The 24,295-nt window shown below is 43.9% G+C and overlaps 1 protein-coding gene and 1 non-coding gene across 2 annotated transcripts in view; both read left to right on the plus strand.

Annotated features, from left to right (window-relative positions):
• The window catches only part of CORIN (corin, serine peptidase), a 324,441-nt gene that overhangs the window by 197,560 nt on the left and 102,586 nt on the right, over window positions 1-24,295 (plus strand). The window contains exons 7-9 of the mRNA XM_038400915.2: window positions 7,504-7,611; window positions 17,829-17,939; window positions 22,659-22,781. Of these exons, the coding sequence (XP_038256843.1) occupies window positions 7,504-7,611; window positions 17,829-17,939; window positions 22,659-22,781 (342 nt within the window). The remainder of the gene's footprint in view (window positions 1-7,503; window positions 7,612-17,828; window positions 17,940-22,658; window positions 22,782-24,295) is intronic.
• On the plus strand, window positions 20,085-20,248 carry LOC119855321. Its single transcript, XR_005292828.1, has one exon. It is a non-coding gene; the product is annotated as a U1 spliceosomal RNA (small nuclear RNA).

Consider the following 24,295-nt stretch of genomic DNA (forward strand, 5'->3'; position numbering starts at 1 on the left):
CCAGTTACAAGTGATGGTTATGAAGTGGGATTTGTGTAATGATGAGAATAAGTAGCTGTCTAATATAATATTGCCAATATCTTAATGAATACGTTAAGATATTTAGACTTTCAAATTCACTTATTTCAGCCCTTGCAAAGACATCTATGTGCCTTTGTTTAAATTACACTGTGTGAGTTTCAGAGTGTTGTTGTCAAGCTGTGACATGCTCTAAATGTCATTTTTGTAGCTATGAAAGGATGAGTGTAAATATGTATTAAGGCATGAATGCAGATCAAACAGTTAACTTAGTCAGAAGAGGGACCATGGGGAAAGACAGCTTTGTTTTGTTTACAATGGGGAATAATAAGAAATAGATACAGTCAGAGTTACATACCAATGGGAAAAGATAGAGGCTTGCCAGGATAGTTCATGCTGATACAGATTCAAGACAAATAATGTTTTGAATTTTAAACCCAGCGGGGTGCTGTTCTGCTCATATGAAATATACACAGAACTTACATATTTTCATTTAGTTTTATGGTTTTGGAATTTGCCATTCTATTCCTTTTCTTTTTTTTTTATACACTGGTCTGAAAAATTCAAGACAGTGAGATTATTTTATTACATTCTCTTACACACAGTGCTTGGCTTTAAGTCATAAGTTCAGATGTGAACTTCTGAAATAATACAAAATTAGTAGAGAGAACTAATCTTTTTGTGGGTATAGGAAGTGATTAATATCCATAGTCCAAAATTAAGGTTGTTAAACCTGGGGAAGCTCTACAAATTTACCAAGCTCTCCCAAATTTGAGACCACTCCCTATTAACAGAAGTGCTAATACTAAAGCAGTCAGGCCAAGCCTGAAGACTGTCAAGCCCCATGTCTAAGGTTGGGAAGAGGAGACCTGCACCCTCTGTGTGGCTGGTTACTGCTTAAAGGTTTAGGAGCGCATGTTAATGAACTCCCTACCCTTTCTTCTCCCCCAAACAGTGCCATGAGCATTTCCAACCCCTTCTCTCCATGCAAAGAAGTGCAAAAGGGCTACAGTGATCTTCATGTGGCTCCTGTGTGCAAAGACAGAGGGTTTGAGGATGGGTATTCATCTTCTAAAAAGAGTAATAAAAGATGTTACCATGTAGCAATATGTGTGGGAGTGTAGTGGCTGCTGGACTTCTGGCCATTTTCCTTCCCTGATTACCAGGAATCATAGTTTCTTTATCTTGGTGAACTTTCTCCTCTTCCCTTGGTTGGTTGATTTACTTTGGAGCTCTCTGCCAGGAAGATCAGAAGTACATCAGAAGCAGGAAGCCTGCCAATCAGTGGGGCTACTGGATCATTAAGGTGCTAAATGAGCTAATGCTGTTTTGGAGACGCTAAATGAATTCTTTGCATCGGTCTTCACTGCAGAGGATGTGAGGCAGATCCCACACCTGAGCCATTCTTTTTTGGTGACTGAGCTGAGGAACTGTCCCAGATTGAGGTGTCCGTAGAGGAAGTTTTGGAACAAATTGATAAATTAAACAGTAATAAATCAGCAGGACCAGATGGTATTCACCCAAGAGTTCTGAAGGAACTCAAATATGAAATTGCAGAACTATTACTGTGGTATGTAACCTATCACTTAAATCAGCCTCTGAACCAGATGACTGGCGCATAGCTAATGTAATGTCAATTTTTTTAAAAGGCTCCAGGGGGAATCCTAGCAAATACAGGGCAGTAAACCTAACTTCAGTACCAGGCAAATTGGTTAAACCATAGTAAAGAACAGAAATATCAGACATATTGATGACCACAATTATGTTGGAAAAACTTCAACATGGCTTTTGTAAAGGGAAATCATGCCTCACTAATTTATTAAAATTCTTTGACGGGGTCGACAAACTTGTGGACAAGGGTGGTACAGTGGACTTTCAGAAAGCCTTTGACAAGGTCCCTCACCAAAGGCTCTTAAGCAAAGTAAGCTGTCATGGGTTAAGAGGGAAGGTTCTCTCATGGATCAGTAACTGGTTAAAAGACAGGAAACAAAGGGTAGGAATAAATGGTCAGTTTTCACAGTGGAGAAAGGTAAATAGTGGGGTCCCCCACTGATCTGTACTGGGACTAGTGCTGTTCAACATATTCATAAATGATCTGGAAAAAGGGGTAGACAGTTATGTGGCAACATTTTCTGACTATGCATAATTATTCAAGATAGTTAAGTCCAAAGCTGATTGTGAAGAGTTACAAAGGAATCTCACAAAACTGGGTGCCTGAGCAACAAAATGGTAGATGAACTTCATTGTTGATAAATGCAAAGTAATGCACACTGGAAAATATCCAATTATACATACCAAATGATGGTGTCTAAATTACTGTTACCACTCAAGAAAGAGATCTTGGAGTCATTGTGGATAGTTCTCTGAAAATAACTCCTCAATGTGCAGTGGCAGTCAAAGAAGCTAACAGAATATTAGGAACCATTAGGAAAAGGGTACATAATAAAACAGAAAATATCCTAATGACGCTATCTAAATTCAGGGTATGCCCACACCCAAATGATGGTGTCTAAATTACTGTTACCACTCAAGAAAGAGATCTTGGAGTCATTGTGGATAGTTCTCTGAAAATAACTCCTCAATGTGCAGTGGCAGTCAAAGAAGCTAACAGAATATTAGGAACCATTAGGAAAAGGGTACATAATAAAACAGAAAATATCATAATGACGCTATCTAAATTCAGGGTATGCCCACACCTTGAATACTGCATGCAGTTCTGATCCTCCCACCTCAAAAAAGTTATGTTAGAATTGGAAGAAGTACAGAGAAGGACAACAAAAATGATTTGGGGTATAGAACAGTTTCCATACCAGGAGATTTTAAAAAGGCTGGAACTGTTCAGAGTAGAAAAAAGACGACTAAGGGGGGATATGATAGAGCTCTATAAAATCATGAATGGCATAGAGAAAGTGAATAAAGAAGTATTATTTACCCCTTCACATAACACAAAAACCCGGGGTCACCCAATTAAATGAATAGGCAGTACATTTAAAACAAACATAAGGAGGTACTTCTTCACACAATGCACAGTCAATCTATGGAACTCATTGCTAGGGGATGTTCTGAAGGCCAAAAGTATAATGAGGCTCAAAAAAGAATGAGATAAATTCATGTAGGATAGGTCCATCAATTACTATTAGCCAAGATGGGGAGGGATGAACCCCCCTGCTCTGAGTATCCGTAGTTTCTGACTGCCAGTAACTGGGACTGGACGACAGAGCATGGATGACTTGATGATTGCCTGTTCTGTTCATTCCCTCTGAAGCATCTGGCATTGGCCACTGTCAGAAGACAGGATACTGGGTTAGATGGACCATTGATCTGACCCAGTATGGCCGTTCTTACATTTCTTATCTCCCTTTTTATATTGTCTCTCTCTGGCTGGCATTAAATAAGCTTAGAGAAATCCTGTCTTCTCTCTTGCTGGTATGTTGGTGCTGTCTCTCAGATTACTGGGAGCTCCTTGAATTAAAGCTCTGAGTCTCAATATGGAGGTGCACATCTCTCATGTTTACTGGACATATCTATATTGCATGAGAGTCTACGTATTATACTGACTAATCTCATTGTGTCTTAGCCCAGCATGCTTTGGGGGAAGTGTGAAAATGGAAGGATTTTATGGGGTAGGTTGAGAATTCTTGGGTTGTTCTTAAGTCTAGGTCAAGAATCAGGGAGAGATCTTTCTTGTGTGTGTAATTGTTACAGCTGCTCTGTGCTGTGGTACACCAAACCCCTAAGTAGAGCCCTACCAAATTCACGGCCATGAAAAACATGGCACGGACCATGAAATCTGGTCTCTCCTATGGAATCTGGTCTCCCCTGTGAAATCTGGCTATTGTAGCGGGGTTGTGGTATTGCCGCCCTTATTTCTGCACTGCCTTCAGAGGTGGGTGGCCAGAGAACAGCATAACCTTATCCTTTCTATCAATGAATCAATCTCTTATCTCTAAATTACAATTTGGCAGGTACTAGCATCAATTTACTATTGCAATCAGATATGACAAAACAAAACAATGTACCTGCTACGGTGTTGTTAATTATGCTACCCCAAAAAATTAATTGTGAATAATTTTCTGTACTTTAGTGTCTCACACTATAACAATGTGGAACAACACTGAATTAAGAGGATAGTCAGTGTTTTACACTGAACACAAGAGTATTTACTGGCAGCGTTCCCTTAATTTTTCCCACCTATATGCGGAATGAATTTTGTTATGTGCACTAATATGGAGGTGATGTGTGACACTTCACCTTCATATTGGTGCACATAGGAAAATTAATATGGTGGGGTTGGGGCTGAGGGGTTTGGAGTGTCAGAGGGGGCTGGGATGCAGGGGTGTGAGGGCTCCGGCTGGGGATGCGGGCTCTGGGCTCGGGCAGAGGGTTGGGTGCAGGGGGTGAGGGCTCCTGCTGAGGGTGCAGGCTCTGGGGTGAGGTCAGGGATGAGGGGTTTGGGATGCAGGAGGGTGTTCTGGAGCTATGCCAGGGAGAGAGGATTCCATCTCTCTCTCCCCACAGTAATACCTAGGCTGTGGGGAAGAGGTGCCTCTTCACAACGTGGCAGCTCTGGGGTTGGGGCCGCAGGATAGGCACCCCTCCCCTGGCAGGTCTGGGCTGGGGCTGGGTTTGGGCCAGGGGAGGGGCACTGTGGCAAGTCCGTGATGGGGCTGAGTTTGGCCCATGGGAGGGCCGCCCTGGCCACAGCTGGGTCCTGGCCAGGCGCAGCTGGGTTTGGGCCTGGCCAGGGCGCCCCAGCTGCGGCTGAGTCTGAGTCTGCGGCTGAGTCTGGTAGGGGTGCCTTGGCTGCAGGTGGGTTTGAGCCAGGGTAGGGGCACCCCAGCTGATCCAGGCACCCTGGCCGTGGCAGACTTGGGGCCAGGGGAAGGGTACCCCACACTGGTCTGGGCTGCCCCAGCTGCAGCAGGTTGGGGGCTGGGCTAGTTTGGGGCTGGGGGAGAGCCTACATTCCCCCGGCAAGTCCCTGGACGGGTTCTCTGAGTGGCGCTAGGAAGGCTGCTGCGCGGCTGCGCAGCTTACAGGGAACTTAGCGTACTGGGTCCTTTGTCCCATCTGCCACACAATTGACAGTCATGGAAAGAAAGAATAAACCCACTTGGGGATGTCTGTATTAGTAGATCATTTGGAGAGAAAATAGTGGACCAAATTCTGTGCTCACACTAGTGTAAACCAAGAGTTATGCCTTTGATGTCATTCTAGTAAGATCAGAGTTAGGCCCACAAGTTCTTACAGTAAAAGATTTTGGGTCAGATTTTCAAAACAGCTTACTCTTTGTTTAGCTGTGGCCCTTGAAAATCAAGAATGATCATGGGTGGTCTAGAAGTGAGGATGGGAGTAAGGATGAGAAGTCACAATTGATATAGTTTCTGAGCTCCAGAGAATAATTCATGAGAACAATATTGGACAGTTCCATATTTTAAAATCATTGGATACAATGAGAAATTGATTTTCATGTGCTGTTTCACAATAGGTTAAAATGATTTTCATAATGTAGCCCTAGCTCCCTCTGCTTTGGGTCTATAACACAAAGTCAGGCCAGACGGCTGCAAGAGGGTCTTGGTAGGCCGATATGTTAGCCCCAGAATATTAAAGGCTCTTTTTATTACAAACTGAGAAGTGGTTACCTCAGGTCAATTAGGGATACCTGATTCCAATTAAGGCCTGACTGAGGCCTTTAAAAAACCCTTCTCTGGGCAGAGAAGAGGGGAAGACAGACACAGACAAAGACAAGCTGTTGCCAGGCTAGTGGCAGCAGAGAAATAAGCCGCTCCAGAGTGAGAGGCTGTGCTCCTTCCTTTAAGGAAAACAGCCAAACCTGAGCGCCTGCTGGGGGAGGACTAACACCTCAAGACAATCAACAGGATGACACCCTGCACCAGTGAGGGGGCAGTGAAAGTTACCCCCATGGGGATTTTTTTGTTTATGAGACTGATTCCTTTTTGTTTGGTGGAGGATCACCTCATAGGCCGATCCTCAGGCCTACCCTGAAAATAGGACTAAGGGAGCACAGAAGGTAAAGGCAAACCCTGCCCTGAGAGGGGATGATTATGTCAGCTCCACCATCGCCAGAGGGGGAAACGCTAAGTCTGGCAAGAGAAAGGAGGTGCCTAGCCACACAAAGCACTGTATCATGCCTTGGAAAATGTTAAAATTTGCTCATCTATGTCTTGATAACATTATTACAATGACAGATGTGATGTGTAAGATTTATGAATGCTTGATCCAGCCCATCAAATCAACAAAATCTTTCCATTTGCAGATTTCCAGTGCTTATACTTATCTCTAACTTTCAGGAGAGGTGTGTTGTATCTGAAAAATGATACAACCGGCCCAGACCCTTGTCTTCAGCGAAGGAACATGCAGAACAAATCAGGCCTAATTCTGGGGTCATGGTATGAAGGGCTGGTCTCTGGGCATACAGTAGGACAGCTTGAGGCTTCCACTAATTTACTGCTGTTACCAATTTCACAAGGGGTAGAAACCATAGCCAGGTTTTGAAGCAACCGGTGAGTTTCCCAGCCATACACACTTTCCTCCAGTCACTGGCAGAGAATGTAGGGTAAGCCATCTTTATGTAGGCTTTTCATCACCAGAGAATCTCCCTATACTGGACATCCTTCTTGGGTTAGATATGCTGGCTCAATGACCAGGTTATGTGTGCAGTATAGTTCAAAGGGACTTCATTGTTTCAGAGGATTTGGCCAACGCATTTCCTGAGGATGGTAGGAAGAACTGAGAATTAACCTTATCACCATTTTCAGGGCAAAGACACATATTTTCTGAGTGCTAAATACAGTGGCTTTTGGCTTTAATAGCAATCTGTATACTAATGCCTTTCATTTAATGGCAACATTTTGCTGGGAACCGATCCTGTTCCATTGACTTTAATATTAATTGGATTCGGATATTGGCAAGAGGCATGCCGCTTACAACGTTTTTCTAGGAAGAAAGTCCCTGACCACAGGCAGGTCTGTGGGGCTGTAACCAGGGAAGTGCTGGGGCTGCACACTATCTTTCCATGTGCTTTCTGGTCTGCATCCTGCCCTGGCATGGCAGTGCTGGTTTGTGCCGAGCCCTGGCCTCAGGCAGATTTGTGGGCTGGGGAAGGCATGTCCCAACACTTCCTTCCAGGCTGCAGCCAGAAAGGTCCACAAAGTAATAAATTTGTTAGTCTCTAAGGTACCACAAGTACTCCTTATCTTTTTTGCGAATACAGACTAACATGGCTGCTACTCTGAAAAGTGTCTTTGATCCTTCTTCTTATATTCAGTATCCATATTGGATTCTAATGAACTTATGTGCTTATCAAATATAGTTGTTGGCTTATATGTGTGTTTACTACTATAATATAGCTACTGTGTGTAGCTATTAATGTAATCTAACTTGCTCTATCACTGCTGTGGTGCTATAAAAATAGAACACAATGTAGTGTTTTGCTGATGTACTTTACAAATATTTGTTTTGCAGACTGCAGTGATGATGTGTTCAGATGTACTACCGGGAAATGCCTCAATTACACCTTTGTTTGTGATGGATATGATGATTGTGGAGACCTGAGTGATGAACAAAACTGTGGTAATTGGGAGTGTTACATTTTTTGAAAAGCTTTAATATAATAGCATTGTCTAAACTGACAGAATCTTTTCCCTTAGACTTACCAGAAACAGTAATATACCCATGTGTTCCACTTTATTTAGCAAGGAAGTGAACACAGATTAAAGTTTGTGGCTCTTTGTAACTAATTTAAGAGATTTGGAGAATTTTATCATTCAATGCTTTTTCAGCAAATGGTATTTTTACACAATTTTTATGTTTTATACAAATCAGGTGCATATTTTATTGAAGAAATGTTGACTTTGTTATTTATTGTAGACTTGTTCAAGATGTGTTGTCAATTTTCCAGCTAATTCAGCAGCTCATATGAGACAAAATAGAACCTAAAAATGCTGCATATCATTGGTGCCAGCAGAGCATTATGACTAAATTCTTCCTGTATCAGCATCTGGACAGACTTGTCCTCCTTGACCATCAGCCATTCACTGCTCTTAAATCCTGTTCTCCATTGAATTTCAAGGCTCTTTCCACTAATAATTATCCTCCTACCTTTCTGATCACTTCTTCAATGTCTTGTTTGGCAGATCCTCTTCCTCTCACAATTCACATTACATGTATGGCTCGCTTGAAAATAGGAATTTTTCCCGTAGAAATTTTCATAGGGAAAAAGTCCCCATTTGGAATTTTGCCACCAGGAAATAATGGTTTCCTGAGGCAAAATTAAAAAAGTTAGTGTGGAAAAACCTTATTTTTCCAATTTTTGCCAGAGAAAAAAAGTTAAACAAAGTGAAAGTGCTACTTTCTCTTGAAAGAGCTGCCTTTAAGCATGTAAAATAATATTTTGTTAAAATAAAAAAACTGTTCCTTTTTAGCTTTTACTTTCCTCCCACTTTTCTGGGAGGTGAGAAAAAATTAGAGAAGGTGTCCATTTTTTAACAATTTCAAAACAAAAATTTTCAAAAATACTGAATAGATGTTTTTTTCTAAAAAAATTATTCTATATATTTAAATGAAAAATTTAATCAAAAATGAGATTTAATTGCAAAAAATTGTTTACAAAAGCTTTTTTTATTAAGTACCTTTTCATTGAAAAAAATTTCCATCCAGCTTTGATCACATCTTGTCTTCCTAATATTACTTTATCCTATATAAAGTCCATAAGATTCAACCTTTTCTCTCTGTATAGACTACCTATGGCTTGTTCAAGTGTTTATTGTCTTGTGCCTTGGTTATTGTAATCTCCTCCTTTCTGGCCTGGATACTTCCAGTCTTGCCCACTACAAGTCTGTTGCTCTTAGGCCGGTTTTGAGTAGTAGGCAATAATAGCTGCATTGATGGACAACAGGCATTCGTAATCTGCAATAACAAAAACTCTCCACAACTGTCCCACTCATTTTTTCTTTTAATTTTTTCCCCATTGAATCTGATCACATTTACAGTGAATAGGCCCCAATCCTGCAAGCACTTAATCTTGTGGAGAGCTTTCTTCATGTGAGTAGTCTTCATATGACTTATGAATTTACTATTTTGAAGACTTCAGTGGGATTTCTTATGTTAGCAAAGTTATGCACGAGTTTAAGGACTTGTCTACTCTAAAAAGCTGTATTGCTTCAACTATACAAGTATAGTTAACCTCCCTAGTGCAGATGCAGTTGCTTTACAAGGGTGTAGCTATTCCTGTATGGAAAGGGAAATAACTATTCAGGTAAAAGTCACCCTTCTACTGATATAACTATTTTGGGAGAAAAAAATCACACCCCTAACCAAAAGATTATTCCAAAAAATTTTAAGTATAGACCAGACCTTAGGGTGTGCCTGCACTTAAACCACTGCAGCTGCACTGCTGTAGCACTTCAGAGTAGACGCTTCCTATGCTGACAGAAGGGGTTCTCTCATTGGCATAGGTAATCCACATCCATTAGAGGCAGTAGCTAGGTTGATGGAAGAATTTTTCCTTCAACCTAGCATGGTTTACACTGTGGGTTAGGTTGGCATAGCTACATCTCTTGGGTATGGATTTTTCCTTATTCCTCAAGTACTTCCATTGGAATCTATCAAAGGGACTATTTGTGCTTTAAGGTATTACTCCTTGTGAGCTAGGTTGGCAAAATCAGGCCCTTACAGTGAACTCCTGGCCCCATTAAAGTGCTCAGTTGTGTAGCATGGTTGGTAATAATTTTTGAGAACAATGGAAACAAGTTAAACTTCCTAACTTAATAGCCTACAGAAAAGAGTGACATAAAAACAGTGTTTGACAGTGATTACTCCCAGATTTGTTGTGTCCCATTCTCTCTTCCTCATCGTTAACATACTCTCAAGTACTTTTTATACCAAGTGTATTCCATATATTCAACTTTTCCTAAGGGTTTATTGAAGAAAGTTTCATTACTTTGATGAAAGGGCAAAATAAGGCTAAGATTTCTGTCTCTTTTTGGAGCTTTCTTATGGAAAATTCTTGGCCTCTTCCAAAGATTAGCAGGCTAGTGGGATCATTATGTGTCCCATAATGCAATGCAGATCTTTCTTTTTTTTACTTCTAAACAATTTTATGGTGGGAATGACGAAAGATTTTTCCTCTACCTTAGCCAAGAAGGCTGGCAAAATAAATAGCTGTGTCTATAATAGATATGACCGCAAGAGCTTTAGCCTTATGAAGAATGCTTTGTTTATCTGGGAATCTTAGTTATTTCCATCTGGGAACCCGTGTTTGGTGTGTTCATTCCAACTCTCAACTGATGTCTCCATCTGGGTATGTAATAGGAAGAAGTAGTATTTCCACAAACACAGTATCATTGCCTCCTGCTGTGCCTTATGGCAGCCTAAAATTTTTACATCATTACTTCTGTGTCTCTGTTCATAATCCTTTATCTTATCTTTCACTAGGGACAGATCTCTTTGAAAATCTTTTACCTCACCCACTTTTTGTTGGTGCAGCTTCTTTGGCCATCAAAATTCTTTTTTCAGCATGAACTGTTTTCTGTGCAATATTGGCCACAGAGTCTTCCAAATCCTTGTTGGAGATCACTAGTGATTCCAGCAATTGGTTCACTTGTTGGAGTTTCCTCCAAGACTCTTTTAAAATAGGTGGCATCCAAGGTGGTGTCTCTTCAGTCCTCTAAGCCAGACTATAGTCTATTCCTTATATACTATTTGAGTCTTCAGTTCCATCTTTTACCTCAGAAATATTTTATTTCTTCCAGTCATATTAATTATTAGAAATTGAGTGTAATGTCAAAAACAAAACAAAATTACCAAACCAGTGGGTTTTAGTAATTCTGTGGGACCTCAGCACAGCTACTCAGTCTACTCACATCCCATGGCATTGGACACATCATTTCTCGACAGGTATTGATACGCTAAGAGAGATACAGTTCTGCAGACAATTTGAGAGTGCTCTGTGAACTTCAGTTTGGGAACAAATACTCTATCATACAGACATCCCTATGTAGGAATTGCAAATTAAATGGATGTACTTGACCTTAAATTTCATATTCAGAACTGTCTATGAAATAATATGCTAAAATATATGGATAAAGCACAAAATTACAAGTAGTAGCTGCTTAGTTTCTCTATCCAGGATATTTCCCATTTGTTAATATAAAACTAAATTACTTAAATAGGAAAAAAGATATTGGTCTATATTATGGTAGTCACCATTGGAAACTTGGCAATTGCCTTAGATAACATTGTGACAGGTCACAGCTGCTGTACCCCCACCTCTTTCACCAACACAGATCACTCTAAGACCTTCCTGCTTGTGAACACCAGTGTGTACTTTATTTACAGTGTCTCAGTACTTCCATCAGTACATATCAGTCGGGGCTAAACTGGGAGGAGTGGTAGATACGCTGGAGGGGAGGGATAGGATACAGAAGGACCTAGACAAATTGGAGGATTGGGCCAAAAGAAATCTAATGAGGTTCAATAAGGATAAATGCAGGGTCCTGCACTTAGGATGGAAGAATCCAATGCACCGCTACAGACTAGGGACCGAATGGCTCGGCAGCAGTTCTGCGGAAAAGGACCTAGGGGTGACAGTGGACGAGAAGCTGGATATGAGTCAGCAGTGTGCCCTTGTTGCCAAGAAGGCCAATGGCATTTTGGGTTGTATAAGTAGGGGCATAGCGAGCAGATCGAGGGACGTGATCGTTCCCCTCTATTCGACACTGGTGAGGCCTCATCTGGAGTACTGTGTCCAGTTTTGGGCCCCACACTACAGGAAGGATGTGGATAAATTGGAAAGAGTACAACGAAGGGCAACGAAAATGATTAGGGGTCTAGAGCACATGACTTATGAGGAGAGGCTGAGGGAGCTGGGATTGTTTAGTCTGCAGAAGAGAAGAATGAGGGGGATTTGATAGCTGCTTTCAACTACCTGAAAGGGGGTTTCAAAGAGGATGGCTCTAGACTGTTCTCAATGGTAGCAGATGACAGAACGAGGAGTAATGGTCTCAAGTTGCAATGGGGGAGGTTTAGATTGGATATTAGGAAAAACTTTTTCACTAAGAGGGTGGTGAAACACTGGAATGCGTTACCTAGGGAGGTGGTAGAATCTCCTTCCTTAGAGGTTTTTAAGGTCAGGCTTGACAAAGCCCTAGGGATGATTTAACTGGGACTTGGTCCTGCTTTGAGCAGGGGGTTGGACTAGATGACCTTCTGGGGTCCCTTCCAACCCTGATATTCTATGATTCTATGATTCTATGATTCTATGGGCCGGTACTGCATACTGGTAAAAAATGGCCGCCGGTACCGGCCCTTATGCAGCCGACATGAAAGTGCTGCTGCGACAAAGGACCCTGCTTAAAGTGCTTCCGCAGCAGTGCTTTAACATCGTTGTCCCTTTTGTGCCCCCGGGCCACCGATAGGGAGGGGAGCAAAAGGAGCAGCTGCCCCAGGGCTGGTGATTTAAAAGGGCTGGAGGGCAGCAACAGCTGGAGCCCCGGGACCTTTAAATCGCTGCCAGAGCTCCGGGCGGCATGGGCCAGGGCCAGAGCTCCAGGCAGCATGGATAAGCTGGCTGGGGGAGGCTGACCCACCCAAAGCCCCACCCCTCCGCCTGCGGTCCTGCCCCTTCCAGGGGTCCAGAGCCAGGTTCCCATACCAGTAAGTGTATAATGTTACTTTCACCCTTGATATCAGTGCAACCACACCATGGCACTGTTTTCCAACTTTCTGGCCCTTTCTTCCAGGGGTGAGTGGCTGAGACGTCTCTACTCCAAGAGCTGCCTTGTCAGGCTATCGGCTATCCCTCCCCTGCACCCTTCCTCCTCAAGCACTTCCTTCCTGTGCTCCTTTTTAACCACTTGCCTGCTAATGGGTTAATTAGCTCATTAACATTGTTAACCCCTGACTTAAGCTTATGACCTATGGTCCTCTCTCACGTCTTGTGGGTGATTTTATGCTTGCTAGAGGTAAAATGACATTATAGAAGTGACGGGGGTGTATTGCTTAGCTTCGAACTTGCGTGGGGGGCAAATAGGTGAACATAGGTAAATGGCTAGTTAAGGTTGCTAGAGTTAAGGGTCTGTTATATTAGGTGAAAGCTTTGTGCAGGAGTGTGATGGAGTGCCTGCTCCACACTGAGATCTAAGCAGTTAATAGAGCCCTTGGGAGGCTGCGCGGGAGGCCGCCAATCAGAGGGACTGTGATGAGCAGCCAATCAGGGCCTGGTTGGCCCATCTAAGAAGGGCTGCAGCACAGAGCAGCTTCAGTCACTCCCTGAAGTTTGAGGAGTGAGGTGGACTGGCTGCCTTGCAAGCTGAAGGCAGCAAGCACCCTGGACAGTGCTTTAGGCAGAGACCCAGGGAGCTAAAGGCAGCTCCTGGTGGGCTGCTGCAATCTGCAGATTGTGGCTCTGAGGCAAGGGCAAAGAGGGTGCTGGGGCTGCGGGGAAATGGCCATACACAGGGTGCCTGATCTGGGACCCATAGTAGTGGGTACACCTGAGTCCCTCTCCCCCCACTTACCACTGAGGAAGTGGCAGGACTAAGGGACTGCAACATTCCCCCAGAAGTGGGGAGCACAGAGTGCAGCACAGCCCGAGGGCTGTGTCACTGAAAAGGACACCACAATCCTGGGAGTGATGTGGGTCCCAGAGCAGAAGTGATTGTGGCAAGTCACCACCAGAAGAAGGCACACTGGTGAGAAGACCTAATTCCCATGACAACTGGCAGGAAGCCCCAGAGTGGTGAGTTGCACCACGTCACATGTGTTGGAGAATGCAGGTATTCAGTCACCTCTGAGGGAAGGGGACTAAGTGAAGGATTCAGAGATAGTTTGACCACTGCCCCTGGTACAAGGGGAGTTTGAAAGACTATTTAAGGGACACTTGGGGGTTAGGGACTATGGGGCTGCCATGTTTGGAGGCCTTTTTGGTAGAAGGCAGGTTTACCTTCCCAGGCTGGACTACAGAGTTGCTGCTTCCACTGAAGGGGGTTGAAGAGCAAACAAGAGGGATTCAGGCTCTGGTGGGGTAAATCCTGGAGAGCCAGAGGCAACAATGGGAGGCACAGAAATACCTACACAAATGCCTGAGTCAGTTAGTGGAAAAGAAGCGTTATTTGCTCAAGACTCTCCAGAGGTGATCAGGGGCCTGAGAGCAAGAAGCAAGGTCCCAGGGTCAGCCAGAAGCACAAGCAAGACAGTGTTAGGCCTGTGGGCGGAGGGGACACTTCAAGAGAGGGTGCCCCATCAGGAAGAGAAGAAGTCTAGCCCCAAGGGAATGAGAGCAGGGAAACCTCAAGGTTCCTGACCTGGGAAGAGAACAGGAAGGGGGGATTCTTGTTTTGCCTCTGGGGAACCGGGGCATGTGAAGAGGCAGTGCCCTGACAGGCAGAACAGGAGCCCAGGGAAGGGCAGCATCCTGATTGGGGATGAGAAAGGGGACCCAAGCCAGGAGAAGGGCAAGGGAGCCAGAAAGGAACAGAAAGAGGTGCCAGATACCCAGAGGGGCTGCACCAAGATGGTAGAGAAGGCCAAAGGGGCTGGACTGGAGAGACGGGAGGGAAAGAAGAGTCCCTTAGACATCCAGCTGAAGGATGTGGGCATTTATAAAGAGACCAATTGAAGGGAGCTGGGAACTCCGACCCTAGGAAAAGGGATAGTGGCAGAATCAGCAGAGCAAGGACCAAGGCTATGGGAGAGGCTGAAAGCCACCGAGCTGGCCTTGCAAATAGCACAAGATGGGACAGACAGGGGAAATAAGGAATACCAGGGAAGAGAATGATAACTTGCTCCTCCTAGAGGAGAATTTGAGGTGGGAGAGGGACACCCTGTGACCACAGCTACGGGGGAAGCAGGGGAAGTAACCTGCCCCCACCCCAGTGCAGTCGGTCTAAAGGAGGAGGGTGTGTGTGTCTGAAGGGTTAACAGAGCCTTGGGAGGCTGTGCAGGAGGCAGCCAGTCAGAGAGGGGCTGAAAGGAGCAGTCAATCAGGTCCGGGCTGGCCCATATAAGAAGGCTTCAGAACAGAGCAGCTTCAGTCGCTCCCTGGAGCTTGAGGAGTGAGGTGGACTGGCTGCCTTTCAGGCTGAAGACAGCAAGCACCCTAGACAGTAGTGCTGCAGGCAGAGACCCAGGGAGGTAAAGGCAGTTTTTGGTGGGGTGCAGGGATCTGCAGGTAGTGGCCCTGAGGCAAGGGCAAAGAGGGTGCTGGGGCTGCAGGGAAGTGGCCCAGGGAAATCTACAGAGGAGTCAGAGGGGTGCTGCAAGCAGCAGCAATCCCTGGGTTTCCCCCATCCCACTCGGCACTGAAGAAGTGGCTGGACTAAGGGATGGCAATATTCCCCCGGAAAGGGGGAGCACAGAGTGCAGCACAACCAGAGGGCTGTGTCACTGAAGAGCACGCTGCAGTTCTGGGAGTGACATGGGTCCCAGAGTAGAAGTGACAGTGGCAAGGCACCACCAGAAGAGGGTGCACTGGCAAGAAAAGCTAATTCCCATGACAGCCAGCAGGAGGCACCAGAGTGGTGAGTCGCACCCCATCACAAGGAATTATACTACAGACTGAAGTGTAGCTGAAATGTGAAAGACCTAAGACAATAACCCCAGGTCGGAAACTTTGCACACTCATTCTGGGAGACAAACAAGTAATCACAAATGGGTACAGTACACCACAGAGATCTGCAAGAAGGGTGTGTGACACTCTGTACCCTGGAACCTCCTTATTCACCACTGTCATATTATGATAAGTTTGTACAAAGTATATCTAGTGAGGTATCATTTAAAAAGTCTTGATTTGTTGAACATTAATAAAATTAGTAAAATTCCTGTTGATTTGTATGTACTATCATTATATGTGAAGTTATGAAGTATTGCTACATGTGCTATTGAAATATGTTGTAAGGTTTGGAGACACCCACAACTAGCCTTTCAGTTGCAACAAAGTAGTGCCAGATAGGTGTAGATGGCCCATCAAAAAGAATTCGCTCTCCCAGAGGCTCCTTAGAGCCTCCATGTATCCAATGGAGACTGCTTGACCAATGGGGACTGCCTGACCCCCATGTCACAGCAGGGATCTTTCTAGCAGCTGGAAGAAGGTATAAAAAGAGAGAGAGTGACAGCACTTGGTCTCTCCCCCACCTCCCATCTCAACATCCAGAAGATCATCTGAAAGACAAAGACTTGGAATTAGGGGAATTGGTCCCATGCTGGATCGGAGTCCAATCTGTGTATTGAGGAACTGTAAGCTGTGTGTAACATCTGTGGGGTGAGAAACTGTTTGATTCAAATCTTGCTTAGTCTGTTAAAGTTAGAATTTAGACAATTTCTATTTTTAGTTCTTAGGTAACCATTTTTATCTCTATGCCTATTACATAGATTTTAAGTGATTATATTTTTCTATAATTAATACATCTGTTTTATATTTTACCTAAAACAGTGTGTTTTTGGTTGAAGTGATAGGAGAATCTCAGCTTGGGTTACAAAGGCTGGTGCATGTCCACTTTCCTATGAAGAAGTGGTGAATTAAGTAATGATCTTACACTGGCCAGGCTCTGACCAGTGCAAGACAGCACAGTTCTGGAATTGGGGCGGAAGTGGCTCCCAATTGATGGTTCATGAGTGGCTGGGAGTTCATTCATGTAACTCAGTTGGGTGTGTCCCTGCCTGTGGCTGGCTGTGTAAATGCAGTGCCTGTCAGAGGCTTATAGCCTGACATTAACATGACCATGTGAAAAGCAGCCCAGGCTGGTAAGTTTGGAGGGCTCAGTGGTCCCATAGTCCAGCTTTCACCCTGGGGATCCCATCACAGGGGGCTTTGGCAATTAGGTTGCTATGGAGTATGTAAGCAGTTAGACCACATTTATATATAGGAATTATTAAGAAATAAGTATATAAATCATGAATATTAATGTCTGATGCTTAATTATGGACACCCCAAACCCATGTGGATGGGGCAGCTATTGACCTTATAATTATTAGGGTAAAGGATCAAACATGGTATATATCCATACTATTACCATAATTAATGGTATAAAATGTTACACCCAGTTCCCGTTTCTTTGGGTTTGTTGGGTCCCTGCGATGGTGTAAACTGAATCAGGACCTCCATTCTGATGGGCTCCACTTACTTTCCCTTCTATATGGTTATCAATGGTCTCCATAAATTGTGAGTATGCACCATGCAAGATTATAAGTATGAATAGTACAGGAAACCACTTTACCACACTTATCTTGTCCTTATATTTATGTATATTGATCTTTTCCTACTACGTCAGTTATACTTGTCTGTATTAAATAAAGTTTCTGTGTGTGTTTCACCAAATAACCATCTTCTCAATTAACTCTAATTTTCCATCTAGGAAAAGAACCAGTTATCTGTAACAAGTGCCTGTTGCACCCCAATACATAATCTTATAAGTGTAATAATTCTTCAGGTTACAACTTCCTAACCCCTGTCTTGTAATTAGGCCCATCTCTGACCAATTAGGCCTTCTCTAGGAACCTAAGTAGTGCTAATAGTGACGAGAGAGCTGGTGCAAGCTCCATCTCTCTCAGCATTCTGACCTCATTTTACATCAGTTTTTCCTTTGTTCAGGGCATTTACTAAAAGTATAAAATAGTTTAAGTAATACTGCAGTATGGTAACCTAGTGTACTGTAGTTAATCTAACACTAAATTGCCAAATTTGTAATGATAATGACCTTTTCAGAGCATAGAATTGTCAAGCAGAAATAGGAATTTCACAATTGGAATTAATTTTTTTCTTTCCTTTTTTTTCCCTCCTAATTTTTCATCAGATTGCAATCCACTGAAGCAACATCGATGTGGAGATGGAAGATGTATAACGGTAGACTGGGTATGTGATGGTGACCATGATTGTATAGACAAGTCAGATGAAGTCAATTGCTGTAAGTTACCTGGTTTCTTAAGTCTCCATATCAGTACTGTTTTAACAAAATGTTAAGGATGGAATATTGCTAGAAATACAAGAATGTAAGGTAATTTGATTTCATAAAGCTTAGTAAGTGGTAAATGTCCTTGCAGGTAACATACTGTGGCAAACATAGTTACCCTAAGGTTAGCTAATGTGATTCCAATTTTTAAAAATGGGCTCCAGAGGTGATCCTGGCAATTACAGGCCAGTATGCCTAACTTCAGTACCAGACAAATTGATTAAAACTATAGTAAAGAATAGAATTATCAGACACATAGATGAACTTGATTTGTTGGGGGAAGAGTCAACATAATTTTTGTAAAGGGAAATCATGCCTCACCAGTCTACTAAAATTCTTTGAGGGGGGTTTGTGGAAAAGGGTGATCCAGTGGATGTAGTGTACTTAGATTTTTCAGAAAGCCTTTGACAAGGTCCTTCACCAGAAGCTCTTAAGCAAAGTAAGCTGTCATGGGATAAGAGGGAAGGGCCTCTCTTGGATCAGTAACTGGTTAAAAGATAGGAGAAAGAGGGTAGGAATAAATGGTCAGTTTTCAGAAAGGAGAGAGGTAAATAGTGGTGTCCCCCAGGGGGTTGTACAGGGACCAGTACTGTTCAACATATTCATAAATGATCTAGACAAAGGGGTAAACAGTGAGGTGGCAAAATTTGCAGATGATACAAAATTACTCAAGATAGTGAAGTCCAAAGCAGACTGTGAAGAGTTACAAAGTGTGACAAAATGTCTCTTCTACCTTGGTGGGTCTTGCGCTTATTGGCGGATTTGCTTGCCTTGGAGATTCACGGCAGCCCTCAGTTTGGCCCGAGAGGTCTTCCACGAGACCTCTCTGGGCTGTCGGTCTTCTACCAGGTCCTCCTCTGGACCTGGAAACTGTTCATGGAGACCAGGTCCATGGTGGCCTCCATGGGGGAAGATCTCCTCGCGGAGCCCCTGCTACACAACCCCCAGCTCTGTGTGCAGGTGGTGGAGTCCCCCTCGGTGCGCCTGAGGTTGGTCCTGGCAGAAGTCACCAGAGTCGGAGACCTCCTGGACTACGACCGGGGAGACTGGCTGGATCCACTGACACTCACTCAACGCATGGGGCTCTCCAGACCTTGTACTCCCCTGCGCGTACTTCAGGAGGTGAGGGCCGCTTTGCCACCCGTTGCTCAGGTTTATCTCAACCGGGTCCTAAGGGAAGGCGTGCCCCGTCTACCCTCCACTCCAGGCCCTCCAGACCTTTTCATCGGGCCCCTGCCCCATGGACCTGACCGACCCCCCCCACCCCTTCACCCCACCCCTTCACCGTGAGCCAGCTACACAAGCTGCAACTGGTCCGTTTCCAGACCGCGCCAAGGAAACACCTATAAACGCTTGTGCTCCACGCCCTTCACATCCTCACCCTCGTGTCCTGCCACCTCTAGAGGGTGGGGAGCCCCGGTGGGCTGGCCTATATTTCATCCTGGTCCCAAGGCCCACTGGAGATATCATTTGGCGGCTCCTTTACGGGGCTGTGAGCACGGGCGTGTACTTGGCGTGGTTCACCCCAATCCCGGACACCTGTCCCTTTTGCAGCGTGTGGGAAACCCTGGCGCACGTCTACCTGGAGTGTGCCAGGCTGCAGCCCCTATTCCGGCTCCTCACGAATATTTTATTAAGATTTTGGTTGCACTTATCCCCTCACCTCCTTATCTATGCATTCCCTGTCCATGGCCCCACTAAGTCATGGGACCTCCTGGCCAACTTCCTCCTGGCCCTGGCTAAAGTGGCCATCTATAAAACCAGAGTGAGGAGGTTGGCCGCTGGAGTCTCCTGTGACTGTGGGGCCTATTTCTAATCCTCCGTCCGTTTACGCCTCCGGGCAGAGTTCCTCTGGGCGGCGTCCACTGACTCCCTTGACGCCTTCGAGGAGCAGTGGGCACTGTCCGGGCTTCTCTGCTCAGTGTCCCCGTCCAGTTCCCTTCATTTGACCCTTTGACTGCACTCCTGTCCCTGTTGTTCATTAGTTGTCCCCCGTAATTATTTGGTTTTCCAGGTCCTGTGGACCCCCCCTTAGGCTGGGGGGGGGGATCCTTTAGCAGTGGGTGGGCTTCACCCATCCACTTTCTGGATTCCAATAAGATACTTACCTGGCAGGGGAGATACCATGATCACGAGGGTGGTTTTCCCAGGGTGAGGCTCATCCATTGCACTTCGGATGTGCTGACCCCTGTGATTTCTCCAAATGTGGGAAACTCGACTGCATAATTTGTGGTAGTGGGGGACTGCGTTCGCGGTCTCCCCTGGGGAAAAAAGAAAAAAAAATCGCTCTCTTATAACCATCTGGCCCGACCCTGTCACAAAAGGGATCTCACAAAACTGGGTGACTGGACAATAAAATGGCAAATGAAATTCAATGTTGATAAGTGCAAAGTACTGCACACTGGAAAACATAATCCCAACTATACATAGAAAATGATGGGGTCTAAATTAGCTGTTACCCCTCAAGAAAGTGATCTTGGAGTCTATATGGCACTGCTGAGGCCATATCTGGAGTATTCCATCAAGTTTTGGGCCCTCCACTACAGAAAGGATGTGGCAAATTGGGGAGAGTCCAGCGGAGGGCAACGAGAATGATTAGGAGGTTGGAGCACATGACTTATGAGGAGAGGCTGTGGGAACTGGGCTTATTTAATCTGCAGAAGAGAAGAGTGAGGGGGGATTTGATAGCAGCCTTCAGCTACGTGAAGGGGGGTTCCAAAGAGGATGGAGCTAGGCTGTTCTCAGTAGTGGCAGATGACAGAACAAGAAGCAATGATCTCAAGTTGCAGTGTGGGAGGTCTAGGTTGGCTATTAGGAAAAACTATTTCACTAGGAGGGTAGTGAAGCACTGGAATGTGTTACCTAGGGAGGTGATGGAATCTCCATCCTTACAGGTTTTTAAGGCCTGGCTTGACAAAGCCCTAGCTGGGATGATTTAGCTGGTATTGGTTTTTGCTTTGAGCAAGGGGTTGGACTAGATGACCTCCTGAGATCTCTTCCAACCCTAATCTTCTATGATTCTATGATTGTGCATAGTTCTCTGAAAACCTCCACTTAGTGTGTAGTGGCAGTCAAAAAAGTTAAAACCATGTTGGGAATCATTAGAAAAGTGATAGATAATAAGACAGAAAATATCATATTGCCTCTATATGGTATCCCCACATCTTGAATACTGTGTGCAGATCTTAACACCCCATGTCAAAAAAGATACATTGGAATTGGAAAAGATACAGGGAAGGACCGCAAAAATGATTAGGGGTATAGAATAGCTTCCATATGAGGAGAGATTAATAAGACTGGGACTTTTCATCTTGGAAAAAAGACGACTAAGGGAGCATATGATAGAGGTCTATGAAATCATAACTGGTGTGGAGAAAGTAAATAAGGAAGTGTTATTTATTCCTTCTCATAATACAAGAACTAAGGATAACCACATTAAATTAATAGGCAGCATGTTTAAAACAAACAAAAGGAAGTATTTCTTCACACAACACACAATCAACCTGTGGAACTCTTTGCCAGAGGATGTGATAAAGGCCAAGACTATAACCGGGTTAAAAAAAGAACTAGATAAGTTCATGGAGGATAGGTACATCAATGCCTATTAGTCAGGATTGGCAGGGATGCAAAACCATGCTCTGAATTGTCCCTAGCCTTTGTTTGCCAAAAGCTGGGAATGGGTGTCGGGGATGAATCATTTGATGATTACGTGTTCTGTTCAATCTTTCTGAAGCACCTGGCATTGGCCACTGTTAGAAGACAGGATACTGGGCTAGGTGGACCATTGGTCTGATACAGTATGGTTGTTCTTATGTTCTTAACCTTTCCTTCTGGTTGTCAAAATGTATTGTAGTTTCCTTCTGGTTCATTATCATTTCAATTGGAATGCTGTAACTGTCCTTCTTAAATTGTAAGCATTTTGGAGTAGGGACTTCTACATAGTAATTTTTCAGCTCAGAGCCTGAGTCCTGTGAGCCCAAGTCAGCTGACCTTGGCCAGCTGTGGTTTTTTTATCCCTGTGTAGCCATATCCATTTAGAGCACAAGAGAGAGAGGCTCTCAGTTCAGCTACCCAGACTGGACCAGGCAGAGCTGTCATCATCCCCAGCTGATACTACATGGAAAGTCCTGCTCAGGAACAAACTGGAGCATGCTCAGAGCAGACAGTCTTCCAAAAATGTATCTGCAAAAATCTACTGATCATGTGTAAGCTGTTCTCTTCCCCCTCCCCCCCCAAAGTCTTATCATTTGGCAAATTTGGATGTTTTTGTGCAGAGACAGCAAAAACCAAAAAAAACCCCAAAAATCAAATTTCAAGTCCCTGCTCCAAAGAATGCAGACACTGGAGATTTTTGAAACATTTTTTAACATGGGTAAAACAACTTATTTTTCCTTACCCTCATTCTTAGAAAAAGCCAAATCATTTGGCTGAAATTTTCTAGAAGAATTTAGCCTGATGGGAGATACCTGATAAGGAAAATTTCAGCCCAAATGTTTAAAATTTGAGAAAGTTTATAAGCAGCTAAAAACAGGGTCTTTATAATGGTAACAGTTGGGCTACCTTTCTAAGTGTTGCTGCCAGCCCCTCCAATAATAATTTTTTCAAAAATTATCTTTAAAAGAAATGAGGCCTGTAGACATGTAGGATGATTGGAATGTGTTATTGTTTCCCCAGCATGTTACAGTCAGGGTCTGATGGAGTGCAGAAATGGACAGTGCATTCCCAGTGCTTTCCAGTGTGATGGGGATAATGACTGTAAAGATGGAAGTGATGAAGATAATTGCAGTGAAAATAAGGGTATGCTGTGTTTCATTCTCTTTGCAGTAAGTCAACCAATCCCCAATTACCCTCTGTACTGGAACTTCCTTGTGGGAAATAAGGACATAAGGACATAAAATGCATCCGATGAAGTGAGCTGTAGCTCACGAAAGCTTATGCTCTAATAAATTTGTTAGTCTCTAAGGTGCCACAAGTACTCCTTTTCTTTTTGCGAATACAGACTAACACGGCTGCTACTCTGAAAAAAGGACATAAGGATGTCTGTCCCCCAACTGGCACACAAGAAGTGCCCCCCACTCCTCCACATTACAGTCAGCACTTTTTCTTAACCACTCCTGAAGAATCTACTCTGAGGCTAAGCAAAGAGATGGAAATGCTATCCTAGCATTTGGTTTCATAACTAATCCGTTTTTTAAAAAATACTAGTATTCTCTGTATTTCAATAAACCCAACTGTTAAGAGTTTCCCTGCGGTTAGGATGGCTCAGTGGCATTTACATATCATTAGTGGTTATTGCCACTTGGCAAGGAACCTCCGGGGAAAGACTTTCCTGATTGAAAACAGAGAATTAGAGGAAGAAAGTGTTCTCATTGTTGAACTACTGGTTAAATGTAGGAAGCTCAGTAAGGGGAAAAACAGGTATGTTGTAAATGCTCACAACTGGCAATAATTGCAGAACACAGAACTGACACACTTTGGGGAAAAAAAGAAAATCCTTTCATACAAGTCCACTCTCCTCTGGTACCTTTTTCATCTCTGGCCCTTCCCATTGCTATTTTAGGTCATCTGGTCTAAAGAATAACTGAAGAAATAAAGCAGAGAAATTCAACTCATTCTCCTCCACCAAGATTGTTAAATCTTACAACTTGCATTGGTGAAAACTACAGCAGGATAGTTTTTACATTTCTGTCATATGAAGATATAAAACCCAGAGCCAAGTATTGCCCTCAGTTATATCTGTGCAACCCTAATCAAGGCTCAATTTCCTCTCCTCCATATTTCCCCTTCTCCAGTGTCTCTTTTTGTTATCATTCTCTGCATCCCCAGCCTTATACTGTACTTTCCAGGTCCCTCTGCTTCTTCTGTTGGAGGTTGCAAGATACAGGGGAAAGGAGGGGAGTTGAGAAAGGAGAGTGGAATATGCTAGAAACTGTACTACTGTTTCTAGAAGCCTCTGAAAGATGCCTTTCTGAAATAACCTTGTCACATCCACCTTACTTTCTGTCTCCTAAATTATTCATCGCTAATACAAGATGACTTAGCTGACACATTGGTGCATGAGACACAATAGAATCCAGGTGCATGTCTGTCTCTCTTGCTCTCTCTCACTCATTGCTTTTCTTGCCACTGTGGGACTAAGAGTAATAAAATTTTGTTTCTGTCAGTAAAGTGACCAGATATGACTCAAAGATACAAGGAGCAGATAAAGAGTGAGAAGGGGCCTTTATTATACAGTCAATGTTCTGACTATATGCTTACAGCTTAAAGTGTTCCCATCTAAACACTTTAGCTGCAATGCCTTTAAATTATAC

Source organism: Dermochelys coriacea, chromosome 4, assembly GCF_009764565.3.
Source record: "Dermochelys coriacea isolate rDerCor1 chromosome 4, rDerCor1.pri.v4, whole genome shotgun sequence".
Lineage (NCBI taxonomy): Eukaryota > Metazoa > Chordata > Testudines > Dermochelyidae > Dermochelys > Dermochelys coriacea.